The sequence below is a fragment of the Athene noctua genome, chromosome 10 (genome assembly GCF_965140245.1).
Source record: "Athene noctua chromosome 10, bAthNoc1.hap1.1, whole genome shotgun sequence".
Taxonomy (NCBI): domain Eukaryota; kingdom Metazoa; phylum Chordata; class Aves; order Strigiformes; family Strigidae; genus Athene; species Athene noctua.
Window position 1 is genome coordinate 7,118,541 of NC_134046.1, and position 23,023 is coordinate 7,141,563.

At 44.3% G+C, this 23,023-nt stretch overlaps 1 protein-coding gene across 1 annotated transcript in view; it reads right to left on the minus strand.

The window, feature by feature from the left end:
* Positions 1 to 23,023, minus strand: part of LRIG1 (leucine rich repeats and immunoglobulin like domains 1) — a 96,309-nt gene that overhangs the window by 9,225 nt on the left and 64,061 nt on the right. Inside the window, 7 exon segments of the mRNA XM_074914738.1 lie at positions 1,455 to 1,618; positions 3,870 to 3,941; positions 5,239 to 5,310; positions 10,875 to 10,955; positions 14,792 to 14,935; positions 19,750 to 19,893; positions 20,750 to 20,893. Of these exon segments, the coding sequence (XP_074770839.1) occupies positions 1,455 to 1,618; positions 3,870 to 3,941; positions 5,239 to 5,310; positions 10,875 to 10,955; positions 14,792 to 14,935; positions 19,750 to 19,893; positions 20,750 to 20,893 (821 nt within the window).

Here is a 23,023-nt window from a genome sequence, read left to right on the forward strand (position 1 = left end):
ACAACCCATGCGTGAAGAGCAATGCTGAACTTAAACCTTCACCTCCAGGCCTGAGTTAGCATGAAAGAGGAGGGGAGAGCAGGAGGACACTTAAAGGGCTTCAAATGCCACCTCGAGGGATAAATGCTGCCGAGCAAGGTGACGGCAGCACGTACTGTCAAAGCAGAAGCAGCTGTATTTGCCTGTCACCCATCTGGTGTGGAAAGCTTTGCACACTCTCTCTGCCCTGAAGATTGTTGGTTTTAGCAAGGTTCCAAGCAGATTCATTTATTAGATTTCTACAAATGGTGTAATTTAATATTTGACTAAGGTTTAATTAAACAGCCAGGCCTCTGGAACCAGGAATACTAGTGCCTGGAGGACTTGGCAGGCACAGGAGAAGCAAAGCTGTCTTTGCTTTGTGATGTTGCTGTGGGGATGGAGCCTTCATGAGCTCTTCTTCCAGATGAACACAGCAAGCCTCCCAGACTCGCTCGGAGGCCACCTAGGCAGAGCCCTACCACTCTGGGATCAAGAGGGACATGGGACAGCAGCTGGAACAAAGCTTTTGCTCTGTGTTCAATGCAAGTCATGCATTCAGCTTAGTTACATGGTGTTTTCAAAAGCTCATTTTTCTTTCAAACAGCCACGGGCAGCTCCACCCAGGATCCACACTGGTTGGCTCCACAGCACAGGGTTTGCCTCACCAAACCAGGCAAAAGTGGTTTACCCGAAAGCTGGATGCAGGAGTAGCATCATTTTGGCCTCCTCTGATCATTTACATTTCTTTTCTTTATGAGAGAGGCAGTAGATGTTTGCATGTGCTGGGTATTAACTAAAGCTGCTTTGCAACCACAGCTCAGGTGCAGTCAACTGCAGTGTTCGGGTGGGAGAACAGCAGTAGGTGCTGTTTAAAAGAAACAACAACCAGAGGAGAAAAAAGGGAAAGATTATAATGCAACGGTTAGCTGTCGGTTGGTTCATGTGTAACGCTGGCTCAAAAAAAAGGAGCTGTGATGGAGAGATTCTCCTCTGCTCTTTTTTTTAACCCTTTGTAATTTCCAAGAGGAAGAAGTAGTGTGTGAGGAACACAAAGCCACAGAAGATGGTCTGAACACTGCAGAGTGAAAAAAAATTATAGCTGCAGTCTTGGTAGTATCAAACCAAGAGGACTGGGGAAGTGTCTGTGCAGCTCCATCTGGAACTGGAACAAGCATTAGTCCCTTTTGATTTAATACTCAGGGAGCCCCGTAAGAAATACACTAGATGCAAGCAATGCACTGTGTGGTTTTGGTGGGAAATAAATTGTAGCCAATGACAAATTTTTAAAAAGCAGGCTTAGGCTTCCTTTGATCCCATTGAATAACAAAACAAAACAGAAACCCTCTCATAATAACATGCTAGTAGTCAAAGAAAATGTTTCCCAAGTGACTCCTACCCTTCATACAACCTCAAAACTCACAGGCAAGACTTACCACACACAAAACTTTCTGGCAGGATGGCAAAAATGCTCTTGCTTTTTAGTGACTCAGGATGGGCGCAGGTGGCCACCACAAAGGATTGCAGCTCTTTCTCAACTAACCACTGGGGCAACCATTTCAGCTGGCAATCGCAGAGGAAGCTGTCACTGTTTATGTGGCTGCAGGGAAACAAAACCAACACAAGCCTGCTGTGAGTCCCGCACGGAGAGAAGGCTGGAAAGCTCACAGCCCTTTCATGTTAGTCACATTCCTCCCTCCCTCCCAGCATGGATAGAAGGGAAAAAAAGGGACTGCAGGGTTGTCCTTGAGGCACTAATGATGTTAAATACATAACACATTTAAACAACATTCATCTCCACACAGAGCAGCCCACTCCTGCACTCCAAGTGACACTCCCCAGAACCTTATATTTATTAACTGACTTCCAGAGCGATCCCCAGGAACAGACAAGCAATGCCATCCCTGGTTCAAGTGAGAGACACTGAGGCAGATCATCTACAAAGACGACACGCAGCAGAGGCACAAGTCAACACTACAGCTTGTCCTACTCCCATTTCTCGTATCTAATTACCACACATGCTCCTCCTCTGTCTCTGTGGTTTGAGCATCTTTGGTGGGGACTGAATTCAGGATTTACTGAACAGTGGGAGGATTCCAAGTTCCCAGTGTAAGATTTTTAGTTCTCTCTGTGGCCAACACCAAAGAAGTAAGTGGAGAGGCCCTGCCTGCCTGCTGGTAAGGTGCATGCTCACACACCAGCATCACCAGGGATAAGAGGTGTAGATGATGTTGTGTTTACTCATTAACACAAGCAGTGGAAGAGAAATGACCACAGACATTTGTGTAAACCCAATACAAACAGCGTTTGGAAAGCAGAAGACAAAACCATTTCTCAGCATTCTAACAGTAACTTAGCACCTTCGGATAAAAAAAAGAGCTCTGAAAAAGAGGCAAATAAAAGGTGAGCCTCGGGATTATTTTTAAATGTTCTGGGCCAAATTGTGGCTCAGGACAGCTCTGAGGCAAGTGAAGAACTGCAAGTTTACACCAACAAGGAATTTAGACTTTGGTCCAAGATCCTATAAAAACCCAGTCTGATCCCTCAAATCAACCATGAGGATGCCTCCGAGACTGGGAAAATGGTCCCAGACAGAGAAGTCCTGCCCGCAAACCTGCAAGATGTGCAAGAGCAGGGTATCAAGGGCACAGCAGAGTCCCGACTCCAGCACTGTGTTGTAAGATGTGAATCTTCTCCAATTTTTTTTACCTGACCACCTCGGGAAATCCTGAAGTCTAGAAATAGCCAGGAAAGCGGAAAAGAAAGAAATGGACTGGAGAGGGAGGGAATGACGAAACACAAGGATCCGATTTTCCAAAGTTGTCCACTTTGCTGTCCTAGAAAGCTGTGCAGCCCCTAATACACGGGATGGCACAAACACTGCTGGCTAGCTGGGGCAGGGCAGAGAGACCTTTGGTATTTAAGGCTTCAGTACAGTGCATTCTGTACGTATCTGTCCCCTGTCTGAAAGCTGCCTTCGCCGTGGTATAAAAGCTCCTTCACAGCATCTGGGACCCCATGAGTTCTTCTCTAATAGGACCAATCTTCCACCTCAATTTTGTTTCATGAGCCAGTGCAAAAGATAGGGTAGTTAAACAAACGGACAAGCAACATTTATCTTCGTCATTCCCCAGTTACTGGTATTAAATGTTGTTGCTAACAGTGACGATCCGATTCCCATTTCCAATGTCAGGAAGAAGAATCTGAACCTGCCCAAATTCCAAATAAGCGATTTCTCGTTCCACAGACATTGCACTACTCCAGAGTGTAGCAATGCACTGACAGTGGATTAAATATTTATGGAGAAGAGGAGAAAACGAAACCAGGCAAGACTGGAAACAGTGTCTGATAACAGTGCAGAGCCCCAGCCTGGAGCACAAGCAGCATCTCTGATAACACATCCGTATTTTTACACCAGAAGGCTGGATGACAAGTGGATCCAGTTCAAATAGTGCTTATCACTGAAATGTCAGTACTGTACATGAACCCTAAACATAGGTACAGCAAAGGAGCAGATGGGCCACTGGGAATTAAATCAGTGGCAGTATGAGAAGAAGAGATGGCTAACAGGACCAGGGCTGGACTTCCTGAGCAGAGATGAATAATTACACAGATGCGAACCTGCTGGAAGAACCTGTTCCGATGATCTAATTTCACTCACTATTAAATGCAAGATGTTCCCCTGACATCTACTCATGTGTAAAAATACCCTGCAGAGGAGGACAGAGGGGAGGAGGAAATAATGAGTGGTAATGGGGATAACACCCCATTGGAAACAACGTGCTACTTCTCACATCCAGGGCAAGAAGAATCCCTGCCTCCTTAATGGCATGTACAGACCAATTACTTACAGCTGCCGCAGGCTCTTCATCTTCGCAAAAGCATCTGCTTGAATTGAGCGGATGGCGTTATCCCCAAGGTTCCTGCAGAACACAACCAAAGGCAACGTGAACAAAAGGGACCCTATGGCTATGAAAAAGCCTCTCCACGTTTAAGCAATGTCACAGGTTATTTGGTAGCTCCTTGTTTAGGTGATACTGCGCTTGCAACTCATGGTTCTCCACAAAATACTTCAATAGTAAGTGTTGCTGAACAACAGTCAACCAACAAAAACCACACTGATAAATCACTGAGTTGTTCCATACCCCATCTTCTCACTATGCTTGCTCAGTCTCAGCTACCTCCATCATCCATAGCTCAGAAATTCCTCAGCCCCCTTGAGAACCAAAGATAGTCAGGAATGTTGTATCCCAGGCTAGACCTTCAGCAAACATAAAGAAAGCAAATACTTGCACTAAACAGCATCTAAGAAGTTATTTAAAAGTGACTTTGAGAGGATACTATTGCGTTCAAACACCATTGCAATGTTTCAAAAAGGAGGTATTTGTAAAAGCTTCCCTCACAACTATTGCTAATTAAAAAATTCACTTGTTCTCTGAAAAAGGACAGTGTCAGATTTAGGGCTTAAGTTTTACTAAGGAAGTGTAGGACAGACAGGCACCACTTGCAGAGGAAGATCTCCATAGAGCATTAATGAGGGAACCTGTATCTGGGAATGGACATACCCCCCCCCCCCCATCAGGCAGCCCCAACCCTTCCATATGCTCTCAATGGTCATAACAGCCCATACAATCAACAGCCAACATCCAGAGCAAAATCACATACACTTTAACTTGTCTTAATTCAGAAAGGAAGTTATTCCTGAATCACTGCTGGAGTCATCAGCTTTGGGACACAGAAAAAAATCAGACAGCAGCAGCCAAAATTTACTTCTTGCAAATCGCTCTAAGGCAGTTGTGCTGAATGGGGATGTTCGGTGCCTGCATCATAAGCAGTCATTTGCAACATGTGTCACTGCCAGAGCATAGATTTAGGAGGAAGTTGGGGCAAGGCAGAAGAGAGAGGGCTACATCTGAAATAGCATATTTTCATTGCTAACAGCCTGCAAAGAAGCAGCGTGCAAGTCAAAGTGATATTTATCCAAGAACAAATCAAAAAATTAAGAGCATGCAGATTTGCCATATGTTCTATAACTTTGTTCCTGGCACAAAAAAAGGCCAAAGTTGAGACGGACTTATAATGAGAAGGAAGCAGGTGGCCCCCACAAATGGACTGGCTTCTCAGTTTACAAAGACGCTATTAAATTGCTAGCAGATCTCTCAAGCAGCTACTTTTGGCAGACCCCCCTTCCCAAACTCTGAGGCATGGTGGGTTACTCACAGGTGCTCCAGGGCCTCCAACCCTGAGAATGCTTTCTTGGCCACCGACTTGATCTTGTTTCCAAACAGAGTTCTGCAGTTTCCAAACATCCAGTGCCAGATAAACAGAAAGAAAATGGGGAGAGGGGGGCAGAAAAAGAAGGAACACAATTAGCGTGGCTTTATCTGATATACGCGCTCAGTGCAAGTCCTGGGAAATCTGAACTGCACGGAGATTAAGAGGGATGAAGTACACTTGCCTTCCCACTCCTGAAATTAAACCCTTTTATCTGTATTTGAATTTAATAGTGATGACAGCACAAAAGGGAATGTGCTGTATCATGTAAAAAGGCAGGTTTGCTCCAGTGCTTGGAAATCAGCTTGCTGAGTAACAGGAGGTCCCCTCTATTCTTTGCAGGCTCGCTGTGGACAGGATTAAGTGCAGTGACAGTTTAACAAGATTTTGGTCTCTCCCTGCAACACTTTTCATTTCTGACTTCTTCCCAGATAGTAAAAGAGTGGTAATTTATTCACGGCTGCTTGGCCTGAACAGACATCCACACACAAGGGCTGAGGGCTGTCTCTTAGCTGCAGGTTTATAGAGCAGCTAACTGAAGTGACTGCTGATCTCCTTCCTTGGCTTATTATAAATACAACAGCAAAGTAATGTAATGCAAAAGAAGTAATAAATAATAGCTGAGTGGTAATTTCAAGAGGCAAAAGTAAGAAGAGGAAAGGTAGAGAGCTGAGGAGCGTGCTTGCTTGCATCTGTGACCAGAGAGCATTCCTCCAAATCAGCAACAGTTCTACGCAGCACCAAGAAGGACTATTAGCAGGCAACAGCCAGCTGGAGCGATCACAGCCCAGATGCTATTTGCAGAGTAACTGTTCTCTATAAATATTGACCAGTGCTGATCCGTCAGGGGCAGGGTTCATGCAAAATGGATAGTCTCCTCACCTGTTTTAATAAAACATCAACCAATGCCATTAATTAGGAAATGCTTTCCTTCCCCAGGTTCTCTCTGTCTAAGGTTTATCTTCCAGGTGCATCTTTTATCACCACCTGCTTCACATGGTGTCCAATGCAAGTCATCACTAACACCTCAGGTAAAACACTGGCACAGCTGGTGCTGCATTTGATTGAGTTTTCCTTCAATACAGGGTGCAATCTATAGCTGCTTGCACTGCTTGCAGAGGAAACTCTCCATAGAGCATTAATAAGGGAACTTTTATCAGGGAACATACCCCGCCCTGACAGGCAGCCCTAACCCTTCCGTATCCTCAGTGGTCATACCATTTCATACAATCAGCAGCCAATAAAACATTCAGAGCAAAATCACATATACTATTAAGGCTCTAAACCGACAACGGTCCCACTGCTTGCTGTCACCTGGAGAAAGGCAGCTGGGGTACAAGATGGAGCATAGACAATCATTCCATGAGCAAATACATTTGCAGGAGCTTGTTAGAGCTTTTCACAAAGCATCTTTCAAATGTCAGGATAATTTGGTGTCTCAGCACTGGTACCCAGAAAGCCTACTTTCTGCATGGATGCTGCAACAGGTAGAAAGGAAAATTGGGACTTATCACACTGTTATGATAGCGAGGACTGAGACTGGATCACAATTTGTCCTTGCAGCCTGTTGTCTTTGGAGGGAATTTGTATGCCTGCCACTGGGCAATACTATGACCCTGAGTAGGTCCTCAGAAAATCAATCACCCTGACAGTAGTGTTGCTGGATGAGCCACCGCTCTAATTCTTAAGAGGAAAGGCCAGTTACTCTTAGCTCCATACAAAAGGTCTGTGGCCACAGAATCACAAATCTTACCATTCTAGAGCAAAACACAAGCAAAAGCTTCAAGTTTCAGGCAAAGCCACCTCCCAGCCTCCATAGTGAGACACACGCTTGAAGCCCTTCCTTACAGGCAGAGTTAATTTACTACAAAACTACCACTGAATTTTCAGAGCTGAGTCCCTTTGTTAATTACTTGATTTGAGGCAAGAATAAAGACATCTATTATAGGCACACTGGTGGCCAATTAAAGGCTCCGGATAGCCGCAACCTGCTTTATCAATAGTATTATTCCAAATATCTACAGTGAGCTTTACTGAGCTCCTTGTTACGGCACTAAATCCAGGGCATCAGAGGTCCTATTTATTGCATGAGTGTGGGTGGCTTTTAGCTCTGGGTGAAACACCCCAATCACCAAAGGATGTGTGCAATCATGTGTACCATCATTTGGTAAAAGGGATGTTGTATTAATGAAGGCTTTGAAAAATCCATTATAATGATTAATATAGTAAATAATTTATTATATGCAAACTCTGGTCATATGGCCGCATCCATACACACTAATTTCTGGAGCCATATTCCTAAACATTAGGTGTTATGCTGGAGCTTGGGTTTGATAACTGGAGATTTCCATTTATTGTTTACAGCGGATCTTGGACTTTGAAAATTGGAGATACTGATTATATCTGTTTACTTATCTGTGCAGAGATAAGCACTACGTCCGGGATGTGAATACACAGCGTATACACCACTTGCATAGGTGCATCCAATTTTAAGACTATATACATGAGAAATACATAACACATGGGTAATAAAGCCATGCCCCAGCAAACTCATTAAAATCATTACGCCTTTCAAATTTCAACTAACCGCTTCTCCAGTTCTGAAATGGGTTGAACCCAGCAGCCCCCTTCAAAGGGCTGTGGCCCGCTGGAATGCAAACGCGGCGGCATGCAGCTCCACAATTAGCCTGCCTGCTGCAGCCCAGAAACGCTCCTCCGCTGTCGGCAGAGCTAGGCACAAGCATGCTCTCCCTGTGATTGCATCAGTGTAATTACACGCTAGGCACGCAATTCATTAGAAAGCGGCATTTTCTCCTCTAGCCAGTTTTGCACCTGCAGGAAGATCTCAGTCACTGAGTGAGCCATCAAAAAACCGGTTACATTGAGCAGCTTGAATAATTAGGAAACTCCTTGTTCCCCAGCGATTCCACTGATGCTTTTTATGCTTCGGTGCTTCTCGACTCCCGCTTTCTTGAAGCAACATTTTAATTTAGGCCTGTGCTCTCCATCCCGGAGAGCTTCATATATAATTCAGAGAAGGCTAAAGTGACTGGCCTCCCCACCTCTCAGTTTAACACCTTCATTTCAGCGAACAACCCTCTCTGTGCTAAATCCTTTCAGAAGCTAATCTGTGCCAGATCAAAGGGCTTTTAAGGCAATCTCCACAGAGCTGAGGTGATTATTAATTCATTGGAAGGTCTCCTCTGAAGTGCCCATTTATTTTTGTATGCTAATGCATTTAAAGCTGGTTGATGGTTTAAACACAGGCCCTACTGCATGCAGTGAAACGTTTGCTGTAAAGGCTGGTATTTTATTTATGAAAAAATCCTGCCAGCAAGAATGATACTCGCTTCAGCCTTAGATAAAATTAGAAGTTTGGGATTTACATGCTGAGCTAAACCAGACCTGAGCAGATCCCTTGAGAAGTGACTTCTAAGTATCCTCAAAACACCTCAGAAACATAATGAAATAATCTCATATTCTGAGGGTTCTTCTAGCCTTACATTCTGGCTGACAATGAACCATCCCAGCAACTTGCCTGCCCCACAGCAGGTTCACTGTTAGGTAACCAAGCCACTCCTGTCTGCCCGAGAACAACCTGATCCACACGCTCTTCCAGGCTATGAAATTCGCGCGACGCCCCTCACAAACCACAGACACATGTCCTTCCCTTCCTTCAGCCAGACTCAGAACTGGTCCAAATCCACGTGCAACAAAAGACAGAGGTCAACAACATGACAAAAGATGCAAACCCAGCTTCTTTACACTTGTGCAAGCCCTTGCCGCATCCTTTGCTACTGGCAGACAAACCCAGCCATCTTCTGAAGCCATTCCCTCTGCTGGATGATAAACATCAGATCAGGCCACGGCTATTTCACAGGGGAGCAAGAGCTGCTCTGCCCAGAGCTCCAAACACATGACCTGCATAACCCCAAGGCTGCCTCTGCTGCCTGCCTTCCTCCTCCCGCTCCTTGCCATACCTCCTGGCCTCTGCCTGACCCCCACAACTCATCAGTGCTCATTTCTTCTGGTTGCTGAGTCAATCCTTCTGCTGAACTCTTTCCCTCAATGCTTCTCCTCTGGCTTTTTCACCTCTCTCCTGTTATCTGCACCCAGCATTTCTAACATACCCCAATCACTTGGGACCACCACTTTTGCTCCCACTGGCCACACTGGAGGGGTGCCCTGTGGTGGAGGATGTCCCACCAGAACAGCTCACCTCTGCTCCTTTCCTCCACCATCAAAGCAGCACTACAGACTCACAGTCCTACAGCCTATAAATCCCTCTGGACAAAGCCTCTGTTTCCACTACCCTTCTAGCCGCTCACATGATTTTATTGGTTTCTTCAGACAAACCAAAAACTTCAGCAACAGCAGCCAAGGACTCTCCCACCACCACATCTGCTCCTCTGCCTTTTTTCTAGCAACTCGTGGGAAGATTTCCCAAATCCACGTGCGCAGCAGTTCCTACTGGCCTCTCTCCCACACACTTCTACCTCCCTGTCTAACTCCCCCTGTCCTCAAGTCCTTCTCTGACTTCTGCCTCACTTTTATTCGCAGTTACATCTTGGTTCTCCTTTCCTTGGATCCAGTGACTCCCCTCAGCAATTATCAAATGACATCTATGTCTGTGACTTAAATTTTTTTTTTCTCTAAGCAATACGTCCCCACGAATCCTGCCATGGCTCTTCCCACTCCCCCAGGAGTCTCTAAATGAGAGCGTGACAATATACCGCCTGCCAGGATTCATTCCAGCCATCTGCTATCCATCGAGGTACTTTTACTGCACCTCTGGCTGTGCCATCTCAGCATCAGAGACAGCGTGATGGGGGGGTGCTGAGAACTTAAACAAAGGCAAGAGGTAATGATTAGAAAGACTCTTGATTTGTCACAAGCCATCAGAGACTTCTCTGACAGGGCTGATTTATATAGCCGATTTCAAATGGAATACGAACAAGTACAGAGCAATGTGAAAATACTTGCAAAGGCCAAGCAAGCTATAAACATTTGCAAGGCGCATGCTTGCCTTAGGTTTCTTTTTATCTCTTTAAGAGCCTATGCCCCATGGTGCCTTTTATTGTCATTGCACATGGAAGCGAGCCCAAAAGATCACTCTCAGAGTATCCCACAGAAATGAATCCTGTTTCAATCCTCTGTTGTAACAGGAAATGGGGTGATTTTTCTCTTCTGTTTATTGTTATTTGCTGCATCAGTGCTTTGCTGAAGATTGCAAGGGGTCTTCTTTGTTGCTGTTTGCTTTTAGAAGAGAGGAACAGTTCTGCTGAATCTTACAGACGAAAACGACTTAAGTTTCTCCTGTGCCTCTGAACTACAGCATGTGGCACAGTCTGTACACTGCTTTAAAAGGTCTACAATCGCCTCATATTGCTTAGAAACACAAGTGCTTGATAATCACATCTGTGCTCTTGCAGTGAGCCTGCAAAACTACTACATCGCAGATTTTCTGTTGATTTGTATCTTGTTCCAAAGGGAGGAAAGGCTGTTTTGGAGGGGAGAGACCCACCCCTACACAGGCACACAACACAACTGCTTTGCAGAATATCAAACCCAGGGATACTCACAGCCTGCTTAGGTTTTCTAGGCCTGTAAAGGCTCCGTTGGTGTCTTCTATTGTGCCCGAGATGTCGTTGTGGTCCAGTTCCCTGGGGAGAGGACAAGAGAGAGCTCATAATCAGTGCTTTAGTCCCAGGCTCATGGTTCAAAACTAACGGAAGAAAGTTTGAGAAGGCCACATGAGGAGCTTCCCAATTTCTCCTGACAGTTATCAGAAAAAAAGCAGAGTCCTGCTGCACAGCAAAGCAGCACTAATCATTCTTCCCGCACCAACCCATGCTGAGATGGTGCATTCCAAAAAGAGCGCTGACTTTTCCCCAGCTGAAACCCTCTCTTTCCTAAAACAGCAGCAGTAGCAGATAGCTACTTTTTAACAAGTAGCTTTCAGTCATTTTCTAATTCTGTGCATCCAAACAAAAGAAGGAAAAAGAAAACCAAATTCCAAAACTAAACTGAAAGAACTGCTGTCCTTAAGTGCTACTATCATGAATTAAGATAACTTTGGCTACTCAAATGTATACAAGTATTTGTCTATAGCAATATCCTAGATGATTTGGTGTATTTTCTATGAAGCTGCATTCTTTTCTGGCAATGAACTTCAAAGCTCAAAGGAAAGCACCATCATCCCTACACAAGCCTAACTCTCTGTATAACCACTTTTTTTTTTAAAAAAAAAAAAAAAAAAAAAAAAAAAAGACTAAGAATTCTTCTTTCAGAGTTAGCTTCTTTTGGCTTTCAAATTGACCATCAATTACAAGAGTCAAAGAGGTCTGAAGAAAAACAAGCACACAGAACAAACATGAGAGATCCACAAAAGCTGTTTAAACAGTCTGTTTAAAAATCCTTCCCTCCTAGCTTTAATTCCAGCTAGCAATGAATACCCAGAAACACAGACAGAAATTTATCATTTCTAATGTTAAGTAAAAAGAAAGAAAAAAATAAATAGGCTTTTGTTGGTTTTGTTACATCACTGATTTAAAACCTAGCAAAACCCAACAACAAAGCAAACTTTACCATCCAGATAACCCCTCAAACCCTCAGGTACTCCTTTTGCACCTTTTGAAGATTATTATCAGAACACTTCCAAGTTTAGAAATATCAAGACCAAAAAAGAAAAAACAAAGTCCCCTGCATTTTGCAACATTCCAGACACGGGCATCATAGCGTAGCTTCTGGGCTATGCAGCAGAAAGACACAATAACCTGCATGAAGAGAACAGAATTTTTTTAAAAATCCCAGTTTTATTGGCATGGTTTTCCTCGGCTGAGATGGGGCCGAGACTTTTGCTCTCAGTACCTAAGATGGCTGCAGTTTTTGCTTGTTTCTCAGCTTTGGTGTGTGAACTCAAGATGTGAAGGGAGATGGCCAAAAGCCACAATTCCTGTTTCTCAGCTGGCTTCAGCGTGAGACCCAAATCTCATGTCCCTGGGGAACCCTGGCCTTAGCCAGCATCACTGTGGATGTCAGGGTGATCTGTGGGTTGGTCTATGCCAAAGGGATAGATAAAAACTCAACATCCCCGCGGGGTGTGGCCGCACATAATGCTGTGGTGGCATAAGAGACAAGTCCAGGAGAGATGCTTTGATGTGCTGACATTTTCAGCACTATCCGAGTGGGGCAGGAGCAAATACATCCTCCCGGAGCTAAATTTCTACATTTCCCCGATGGTTGCCAAGCCAATGCCTGTTGTTCTATTTGGTTTTTAAGGGCAAATCCCTTCTCAGACATTGCTCCTCTTCAGTTCCACCACAGGCTACTGGTCTTTGGACCAGCAAACCCTTTCCCATGGCAGACAGACAAGTGGGAACGGCCTGTAGGAGCTCCCTAACACACACTTTTATTAATTGACTGCCACACATTGTGTTTTCTTAAAAAAGGAAAAGAAAACGGTATGGCTTGTTCTTCCAGAGGCAACTCAAAGGTTTAGTGTTAGAAAGGAGGAATAAAAACCTTTTTAACAAATGAGTGAAAATAGAGAGAAAAAAAGAGTGGGGTATTTTGGCCTAGCTCTCTTTGTATTCAAACTCCTCTCCCAGTCCCTGTTGCCAATTTCCTATTCTTTCTGGCTGGCTGAGCTTGAATGCTCACAGCCTTGTTAATCATTGTGCTCTGAGGTCTCTGGGCCTGACCTCTATTTGAATAGCTCCACATTTCAGCAGTTTCACACCCACCAAAGGCTCCCCAACAATAGGCCATAATTAAAGCATGCTCGGGTCTTTTTCACCAGGTGCAGGACCCAATAGGCTTTTTTCTTTATTAAATTAGAGCTTGCTCACACACTCCTCTCCTCCACCTCCCCCCTCTCTGTCCTAGACATAAAAGAGGCTCCACATTCACTGCAGAGCAAAGAGAACTACCAGCTCCCCTTCCCCTCCATTTTTCTTTGGAAACCTTTAGTTCCGGTCTTGACAGCTGCCTCAGAGAGGTCCCTTTCTGAATGCCCAGTGGCTGAAAGGTTTTGGCTTAAGTTTAAAAAAAAGGAAAAAAGGCAAACAAAACTCAAACTCACTTTCCAGTCACTTCCTTCACTGTGAACTTCAATAAAGGAAAAAGTAAGATGCAAAAAGTACTGTAAAGAGGGGAGATCTCTCTGTTCCCATTTCCTTTTAATTACTCAGGATACAATGGGCTTCTGAAGAGGAATAAAAGTATCAAAGTGTGTTTTTTTTTCTTTTGAAGGAAGAATTAAATCAGCCCGCTGAACTCAACCAGTCTGGGAGCATGGAAGGTTCTGTAAGACAGACTGTGAGAACTTCGTGGTGTGCCAGATGAAGGTGCTGAGCCCAAGCCCCTGGAGAGAGGAGAGCAGCCAGCAGCCCAGCAGGTCCAAAGAAGGGAGACAGAGGCAGCACAGCTGCAGGAATGGGCAATTATTAGAACTGGATTCCCCATCTTCTGATGTTTCTAAGGCAAGCGCAGACGAACTTCGATCTAACACAGCTCTTGGGTTTAACAGTGCATGACAGTGCAATTCTACAGCTGGCATCCCAGAGGAGGTCAGATTGAGCTGTCTAATGGTCTCTGCTACCCCTAAAATCCTAGAAGTTGGTATATGGACTAGCAAGCTCATTTCCAGTTGTGTCAGTAACTTTTATTTTAAAGTCTCTGGTAAATGGCCATAACCACGACTGGATGGAACACTGCAATTCAACATTAGGGCACATGAAACTTTTTCTCTTGATAGCATGGCAAACTTTTTTGTTCAGGGATTACCATGAAAATCAGAGCAGCAGAACATTTCATGACCCAAGTAAGCCCAATTCTGCATTAAAGAGAAAGACTTCTGATTATTGACATGGTACCTGCAGCAGCTTCCTGCTCTCCCATGACTGGATCCAATACTGGGTGAACCTTCATGTGTTCTTACACTTCTGGTATAGTCAGATCCTAAACACAACCTCCGAATGTCTTGGTTTTCCCATTTTTTAGCCCATAATTTTGTATTTATTATTCAGTTAAAAAAAAAAAAAAAAACAAAACAAAAAACAACAGCCCACAAAAATGCTTGATAGAACATTTAAGAGGATATGTCAGTGGAAGTAATCATTAGTCAATATGATAGCAAGAGAAATTCTGCTATTAGCTGAAGCACTGAAACCTCAGGGATTTTTGCTCAGCTGGGCTAGATTCAGGAACCGGTCCTGTTTCTGTAATTTTACTCTGAAGCCTTCTACTCTGAAAGCACCCTAAAACACTGAGCAGTCCAACGGCAATTCTCCTAACTATTCTTAATTAAAAAATACAAGTTCACTCAAGTTAGATAATGAGGTAAACACACAGCTGCTGAAGACAACAGAGCAGTATGTAGGGGGGGTTGATGCTGATGACACAGGTACACAAAGCAACTGCAAAGCACAACAGTTTGGTGGAATACAAACTGTGGAGGGAAGATGGGTGTTAGCAGACAAAAGCTGGGAGCACTTACAGGACACGCAGGTTTTTGAGTCCCTTGAAAGCACCTTCTGCAATATGATTGATGGAATTGTGGCTCAGTCGTAGTACGTGCAGTCCCCCAAGGTCTGCCAAGCTTCCCTCATCCAGCCTTGTTAGGTTGTTGTAAGAGAGTATTCTGATGGAAAAAAAAAAAAAAAAAGCACAGCCCTTGTCAATTCAACCAGTATTTTCCATACTTATGTGTGCCAACTTGCCTGCCACAACCACCTTACAAGAGGTGATGTGTACTGGCAAGTAGGAAGTAAGACTGCAGTCATCAGCTATTCCCACAAGATACCCATGGGGCAGGCTGGGTGACCATAAATAAGGGAGCAGAAGGCATTTGGTACCCAGCTACAGGGAAGTCTTCTGTACAGGCCGCAGAAAGAGGCCCCTCCAGAAGTGAACCAGAGCAATAACCTAGTATGAGTGTTGTCAGTTATGGTGGGGACAAGCTACTTTCTCCTGCATGGCTAGGTTAGGGTCTGGGAGCACCACCCCTCCTCAGTCCCCAGATATATAGGTAACACTCAGTTATAAGTCCTGGTTCTGTTCAACCCTCACTCCAGTTTGGACTCCCTGTGAGGCTTACAGGAAAAAGCAGTCCATTCCCCTCCTTCCCCACACCCTGCGAGGTGGAGAGTGACGTCAAACAGATGGATTTTGAAGTTCACACGCGCTCTTGGCAGGGTCCAGACTTCTGTATTGAGGAGGTGTCTTATCGTTCTGCACTTGTGCACAGCAAGCCCCGGGCGTCTGGGTGTGGGTGTCTCCACAGCCTGCTCCACCCCAGTCGAGAGCCAAGAGCATTTCACCACAAGGCAATTGAAAGCTTCCTTTCATGCACAGGAAGGAGGTATCTGTTCTAAACCAGCCGCCTTCCCTCCCGCTCCCCTTTGTCAAGGAGCGTACAGACTGCTTGAAACCTTCTCCACTTACAAGTGATGAACATTGGAAGGTTGTTTTTCCCTAGTTTTCCAGCCACTTCTTTCCCTTGCCCATATAATCTCTGGTTTTGGAGATACTTTTTTTAAGCACAACTCCTGTTGTCGTTTGGAGGAGAAAGCAAGCTGTTTTTCTCTCCCAGCCAGGGTGCAGATGAGGCTTCTGAGATTTGATGCCGAGGGCAGGCCATGGGGTGCTACAAGCCACTGCAGACACCTCACACACTACACAACCACCCTCTATGCAAGCAGTAAAACCACAGAATTACTGATGTTGAAGGCCAGCTTGGCTCGGCAAAAAAGGGACCTCCTGGGGTAGCAGCAGGCAGAGTCACCGGTCAGTGATCTTCAGCCTGAAGCATTCGCCCACAACTCCCTGCTGCGAGTATATTCCTCTTGATCTCTGGAGGTCACTGCAGCTGGGTGAGCCCTGCAGGGCTACCAGTAGGTAAGTGTGACCAGCAACAGCCTCAGTTTTAAGTTGCCTGTACACTGACACATGGAAAAAGCAGCAATCAGTTACAATCCCTACTCACAATTTATTTTATCTCTTACAATCTTGCATAAGATTTTTAGAAATACCTTAGTGACCTGGAAGCACAAGTAACTTTAAAATATTTAAGGGTTGGGCTGCTAAACTCTTCATAAAGTGGAGTTATAGGTCTTTGAACAAGCACTGAAATCCTTCATTGTATATACAAGGGAAAAAAACCCAAAATCTCACTGAGTTCCAAACCTCCAAATTCCTTTTCTGGTACTGCCTGTTAATGAGTCTGCTTAAAAATCCGTCTAGGGCTTGCATGAAAGTAACTGCAAAGCCAAAACCTAAGTCAAAACAGACACATACTCTGAAGCACTGCAAGTGTCATTTACTTGGAAAATCAGCTGCCTATCTTTTAGCTGTGTGAGTGGGCAGAGGGCAAGCTTTGGAAAAAATTCAGCAGAGATTAATGAGTTTGAAGAAGGTATGGGACAACATACTTTCATTCCTAAAGAGGTTGTAGTGTTAGTTATGAAGAACTGGCATCCAGTCAAAATTATGTCCTCACCTGCGATTAAAAGTATTTGGCTTTTTTTTAAAAAAAAAAAAAAAAAAAAAGTGTTCAAAAGTAATCCTAAACCTGGCTGAGAAAAAAAACAGTTCCTTTTGATTCTACACAGAAGAGTTCCTGCCACAACTGGTGAAGGCACGTTCCCCTCTGTTCATTCTGACGTCACCTCAAGATGGATGGACAGCAGCAGTATTTAGAGGATTCTCTCAATGGCTGCAACCAGCCAGGCTGCTTCCCTGACCTTGTCATCTCTCTATGGATGAGAAACCACTGGAATGAACAAGTGGAAATGTTTGTCTACACAGCCCTTTTGGCCTGGTGAGGAAGTGGGAAAGCAGCAGGCCAGAAGTGACACATAAAGGGGTTAACCAGAAACCTTTTGTGCATCTGGGGCTCCTGCTGCCAGCCAGGCCTGGACCAAGTACATCTAATACATTTCATTCCCACTGACCAAACTCTAGGTAAAAAAATGAAAAGAGAGACCCAAAGTCATCATTTGCCTCTAATGAAATCCTATGCTCCCACTGTGGATTTTTCCATGATGTTCATGCCCTAGCACCTGACTAGTGAATACAATCAGCCCTTTCTCATGCCCGTAACGAGGCAAGATCTCTCTTTCCTTCTTAGCTTTTACAGACCACAGCCCTGGGGTCACGTTTTCTCCAAACAACTGAAGGAGAGATAACTCATCCTTCAGATGACCACCTCCTTCCTTAGCACAGATAAGCAGGGGTCTGGACGCCTCTGTGGTCAAGAATGTTGAAATTCATTCCCTGTACAACCACAGGCAGCGTTTTCTGATAACTGAAACACAGTAGATTTAGCAATAGGGGACGTGAGCAAGGATCTTTTAATAAGGAATGAAACATACACATTCAAAGAAGTGCACAGAAGCAGCCTAGATGTATCTAGTGCTTCCTTTCCTCACCCCTCAATTTCACAGCAGACTTCTCTTACAAGTACACTTTAGCTGTGGGAGTTTCAGTTAGGAGTATCTGATGGCTCCCTGCAGCAGCCTTACCCTAAAGGCAACACCTGCAAGAGCTTGTAATATTTTGCAGGGATGTGTGCTAACACCCACATAATCACCTTCTGAATCTCAGCTAACGTCGTCTCTGGCCTCACGCTCTAGCACAATCCTGTTTGTCAGGCCGAGCATGCCCCAGTGGCTCCTACCACCTCACACCACCAGGCATTTCCCAAATCTACCCCATTCTCCACGAGGCCAAGCGAGTCCTGCACTGGGTTTCTGCAGAGGATGGCCTCTAAGCCAGGACAGCTCGCCGTTAGCACCACTGGTTGGCAAGAGATCCTAATCCATACCTGACAAGTAAGGACTCGGCATGGCATGCAACCTCCAGTCTAAACCTTCAGGGTTTGTAAAGACAGTGTCAGGTAGAAAAGATAAGCAGTTCTCCCTAAAAGAGTTCTGATGTTAGCTCTGCAAGGTGCAGATGGGGCTTACCCATCCCATCTGAACCCAGGCTGAAATAAAGCTTCAGCACAGGCACCAGTTATTGGGTCCTTGAGAGCAGGCAGGTCCCAGAGCTGTGCAAGTAACACAGTGCAGTGGTCTGAATTGGGCTATTCCAGGGATCCAACTGTGAGTGCTTTAGGAAGGCAGACACCCCCCTTTTTTGATGCTTCAGATTTAAGCAAACCACAGGCAGAGCATGGTGCCAATTGTGATTTGCTGCCTCAAAGATTTCTCCATTGACACTGCCTTAACCTAGTAAAGTATCACCTGAGGATCTGCACGTGAAGGAAATGTAGCTGTCTACAGCACTGTACCAAGCAAAGGAGCCCTTTAGGGATGGGCAGTTTCACAGCAATTTGAAAAATCAGGTAATTAAACAATCATATGTTTTTAACTGAAACAAAAAATAAAATATTTCCTCGTGGCCCAAAGAAATAATCCACCTCTGAATGAATAATTTGGGTTCAACAGAAGATCACTGCTGGTCACTGGCCTAACAAGTCAATTCTACAGCTTCTAAATTTAAAGGAATTACATGTGTCATGTCCACCGATCTCTGAATCTACATCTGAATCCCAGGGACTCACACCTGGGTAGGCAGATACCAACCTTTAGCCTGAGTCCAGAGTGAAGATTCTGAAAGTAGGAAGCTGCTTTACTGCTTTTTGATGGATAGGAGAATCCCTACCAATGTTTAACAAGAGATTTCCGAGCACCAAGCAGAATGAATTACAGTTCCACTAACCACATGTGTCAAGTTGTCCAAAGAAAAAAGTGAATCCTTCCACAGTCCCACCGAGGGGATGACAGCTACTTCTGTAAATACTCTACGCATCCATGTGTGTCTCTTCAAAAAGGCATTAAGCAGTGCCACAGACCCAAAAGACACCCTTGTGGGGATGTCCTCAGCAGCAAGGCTTTCTTTCATTTATCAAAGAGACTGTATTCACAGCTGGAAATCTCAGGAGTGCAGAGTCAATGTATTTTCTTTTCAACAACTAAGCCCTACAGGAAGGTTAAAGTGTAAACAGGAGAAACAAGGAGAACTACATTTAAAGGGCCAAATCTCTGCTGGTTAAAAACATGACTGTTCTTTGTAAATATAGAGGATAAAGCAAAGCTTCCTCCAGGCTGCAGAGTCATGTGACAAGACATGCATGTCTTGTAACTAGGTACCTAAAAGGTGTTAGCAAGCTGCAGATCACAAACTCTCCAGGTCTTTTGGCACTGTATACTTTTAGTGGGTTCTAGACTTTGTTTCTGGCACAAACATATTTTAACCAGGTGCTCCGAAGGTCGAAACATCATGAATAATAATAAGGGCATCCTTGACGAGGCTACAGGTCCTGCATTTCTACAGGTTGATACAGTAGAGGCTGTAAGTCCTGTGACTGGAAAAATCCTTCCTCCCCTTTCCTGCCAATATTACATTTAGCATCAAACCCTGCCCAACAAACCACAAATGAAACCAACTCACAGCTCATGCAGCTTCTGACAGAAGCTCCAGCCATCAGGGTTGATGCGAGATATAGAGTTGTTACTGAGGTGAAGCTGGTGCAGAGACGAAAGGCCATAAAGAGAGCCACTGTTTACTTCTGTAAGGCTGTTATACTCCAGGTGTCTGTGAAAAAAATCAGAAGGAATTGACAGATAAGCAGCACTGGTCAAATGTTGAAGAATTTCCAACAAGGACTGGGATTTTAGCCACTCTAACACATCTTTCTACAAACCCATGTGGATACATGCATGTGTGGGCATTTCTTGTGCAAGTGAAGGATAGAAATTCAAGGACAACACAATGGAAATGTCTAGAATGAATTGTGAGTGCAGCAGTACATTCCACTGAGAGTAAACTGGGCTTAAAGCACCCCATTCAAGTTCGTATTTGCAGAGTCTCAGATGTGTGACAGCAGCACCCAGAAGCATGCTGCTTTGATCACTTGTGACCTTGCAAATATACTTGAAAGCCAATCACACTGAAAGTTTCAAGAATTTCTCTGCAATGACTATTCAATTGATTCTCTCGTATGGAAAAAACCACATCGCTGAGATAGGCCAGCTTGGTTTCTAGGTATCCCAAGAGGCAGAATCATCAGGTCTGCAACACAGAGTTTCCATGTATCAGTCAAAACAAATCTGCAGAAGCCAGATGAGCTTTTATTTAAAGATCAGTTGAGATCTTACTGAACGTTCAAATCGCCAAACTTCCAGAAGAATACTGCCACAGCTTGAAAAATGATTTTTTTTAATTGAACACGTGGTTAAGCAATGAGCTTTAGTAAACTGAAGGTCAACTAAACAGAAGCTGCTGTAGCATGGCAGAGCTCTGTGCATACAGGACACAGAAAGAAGCATGAGGACCAGCACAGGTGCCTACAGGTCTCTGATGGGAGTCCTTGCTAAAATACAGAGCAGAACATGATAGCAGGTGAAGTCTAGGCTGTTTTAAGGGAAAAGAGCCCATCTCTCCAACTTACAGAACTTGCATCTTGGCTAGACCCCAGAAAGCCCCATCAGTCAATTTGCTTATGTTGTTGCGCTGGAGTTTCAGGACTTCCAAGCTGTCCAGTCCCTGGAACGTCAGGCCTTCAATCAGGCGGATGCGATTCCGGTTCAGCTCCCTAAAATCACCAAGGCCATACAAGTTTATTAAATCCCAGTCCTTTCTCACGAAATTATCTGCGCAGCATACAATGGGGACAGCAATGCCAACAACTCCTCTGTCAACGGTTCCCAGGAGACAGCAGAAGCGCACCGGATACTTTCAATCCCAGAGCTAACCAGGGAAGTCTGGGTGTGATGGCTTAAACAAACTCACCCTGGGACAGACTTTCACTACAGAGGAACAACAGAGACAGTGCGGCAATTCCTCTTCATCCCTCCTCTCTCTGCATTTCTTTTAAGCCATTTATCCTTTTAATCAATTTTCACACTTCATCCTCTCTCAGGCAGACACACCATTTGAACCAATACAGCTAAACATCAGCATTATTTCCCTGAAAACCCGTTGTTTTTATAGGACTTGTAATCGCCCAGTAAAAACATGCTCTGAAACACATGGGCGCCATAAGAACTGTGAGCCCAAGAGGAAAGTTTATGGCTAAGTTTCAAAGGAAAGCTTTCAGTTCCCTTGACAAATTTCACATTTTCTCCTATTATAAGAAACTAATAAAGAATGAAACAAGTTGTTTCCAGTAACAAGGCAGTCTTAGTATTTTGCATATATAAAGATTTCCAACTTGATTCATTAAACTTCTCCCCCCCCCCCCCCCCCCCCCCGCCCTCCCCAGGTGGGGCGGGACTCCTACATTTTGGGAATACCTTTTTTCTGAACAGCAATATGAACATCATCACCGCACATTTTACCAACCCGTATCAAACACTCTTGTGGATTACTAGACCCAGACATACCAGGTGAAACCCCAGTTCCATGAAGTCAGAGGAAAACTTCACTGACACAATGCACTAAAGCTGAAAACAGAGCTTTTAAAATGGATACCTTTCTGCACATACAAGACTAACCTAAGTTCCCTATTCGGTGTTTGTGCTGAAGAAGATGGTGGAGGTTACAACATCAGAACTCGTTTTGAAGAAGATCAGGAAACCATAGAAACTTTACGCTTATTTTTTAACTGGCTAAAAAACCCAATGTTGACCTTGCACTCAAGTTGAGTGTAATTAAAGTCAGGTAAGCAATTAAAAAGTTTGCAGTCCTAAAGACTCTTGCCTTACTGCACTTCCAAGGATACCAGTGAACTACGCTTTGCCACAAAAAGAAGCGTACACAAATTCTATAATACATCAAGTCCGTATAACTTGAAATACATTCATGATTATAGGGTTAAACAACCAGCTGTGAGACTGTCTTTAAGAGTACCAATTACTCCAACTTTCAGTGAAAACTCTGTTCCTAAACAGATTGAGTTGACCGTTGTTTTTATTAGTTTCGCACATGATGCAGATGAACACAGCGAATTACAAGCTCTCAGTCAATGGACAGTAACTTCCAACTGAGAGGCAACAGACTTTTAAGATGCATATGCTGTTGTGTCACACTGTTTTAAGCCCAAGCTGTCTATAAATCCTACATGTATGCAAGCACAGACGCACATCCATTCCTTGGACACATCTTGGCCTAAGGATTTGTGTCTCAATCAAGAGGTTGCCATTTAGAGGTGTGATTTCCAGCAGCTTTTGTGGACTTTATGTTAACAGACAGAGGTTGACCTTTCGCCTATCAAATTTGATGGAAAGATTGCAACAGGCCTCAGGCTGAGCCCATTTCTCCAGCAGAAAGGAAAAGCTAAACCATTAGTGTTACTATTTTACACATAAAGCATATTTATAGCTGCAGATGTCTATGTGTCCCCATGCAGCTCCTACCACACAGACTGCAGGCAGGACAAGAACGATGTGTGTGTTAACTCATCTAGAGTGCTATTTTCTCTGCCCAAATATCACCTCACAGTTTAACAACCTTCCGTCATTGCTTTTTTATTGCCACATAAAGATACCTGTGTGGTCTTGAAAAATTAACATGGTAGCCGAGCTTTGTCACTCACAATAGAAATATCTCCCAAACCTCTCCTGCACCACAGACACCAGCAGCTTTCAAGGCAATGGATTTGTCTTATGCTGTCAAGTGCACAAGATGCTGATGTCTGCCGCAGCATCCCTCCCTTCCCACCTGGTCAGAAGAATGTCCTGAAAAGCCAGTAGTTACAAGACAAAAAGGACCTTCTCCCAATGTG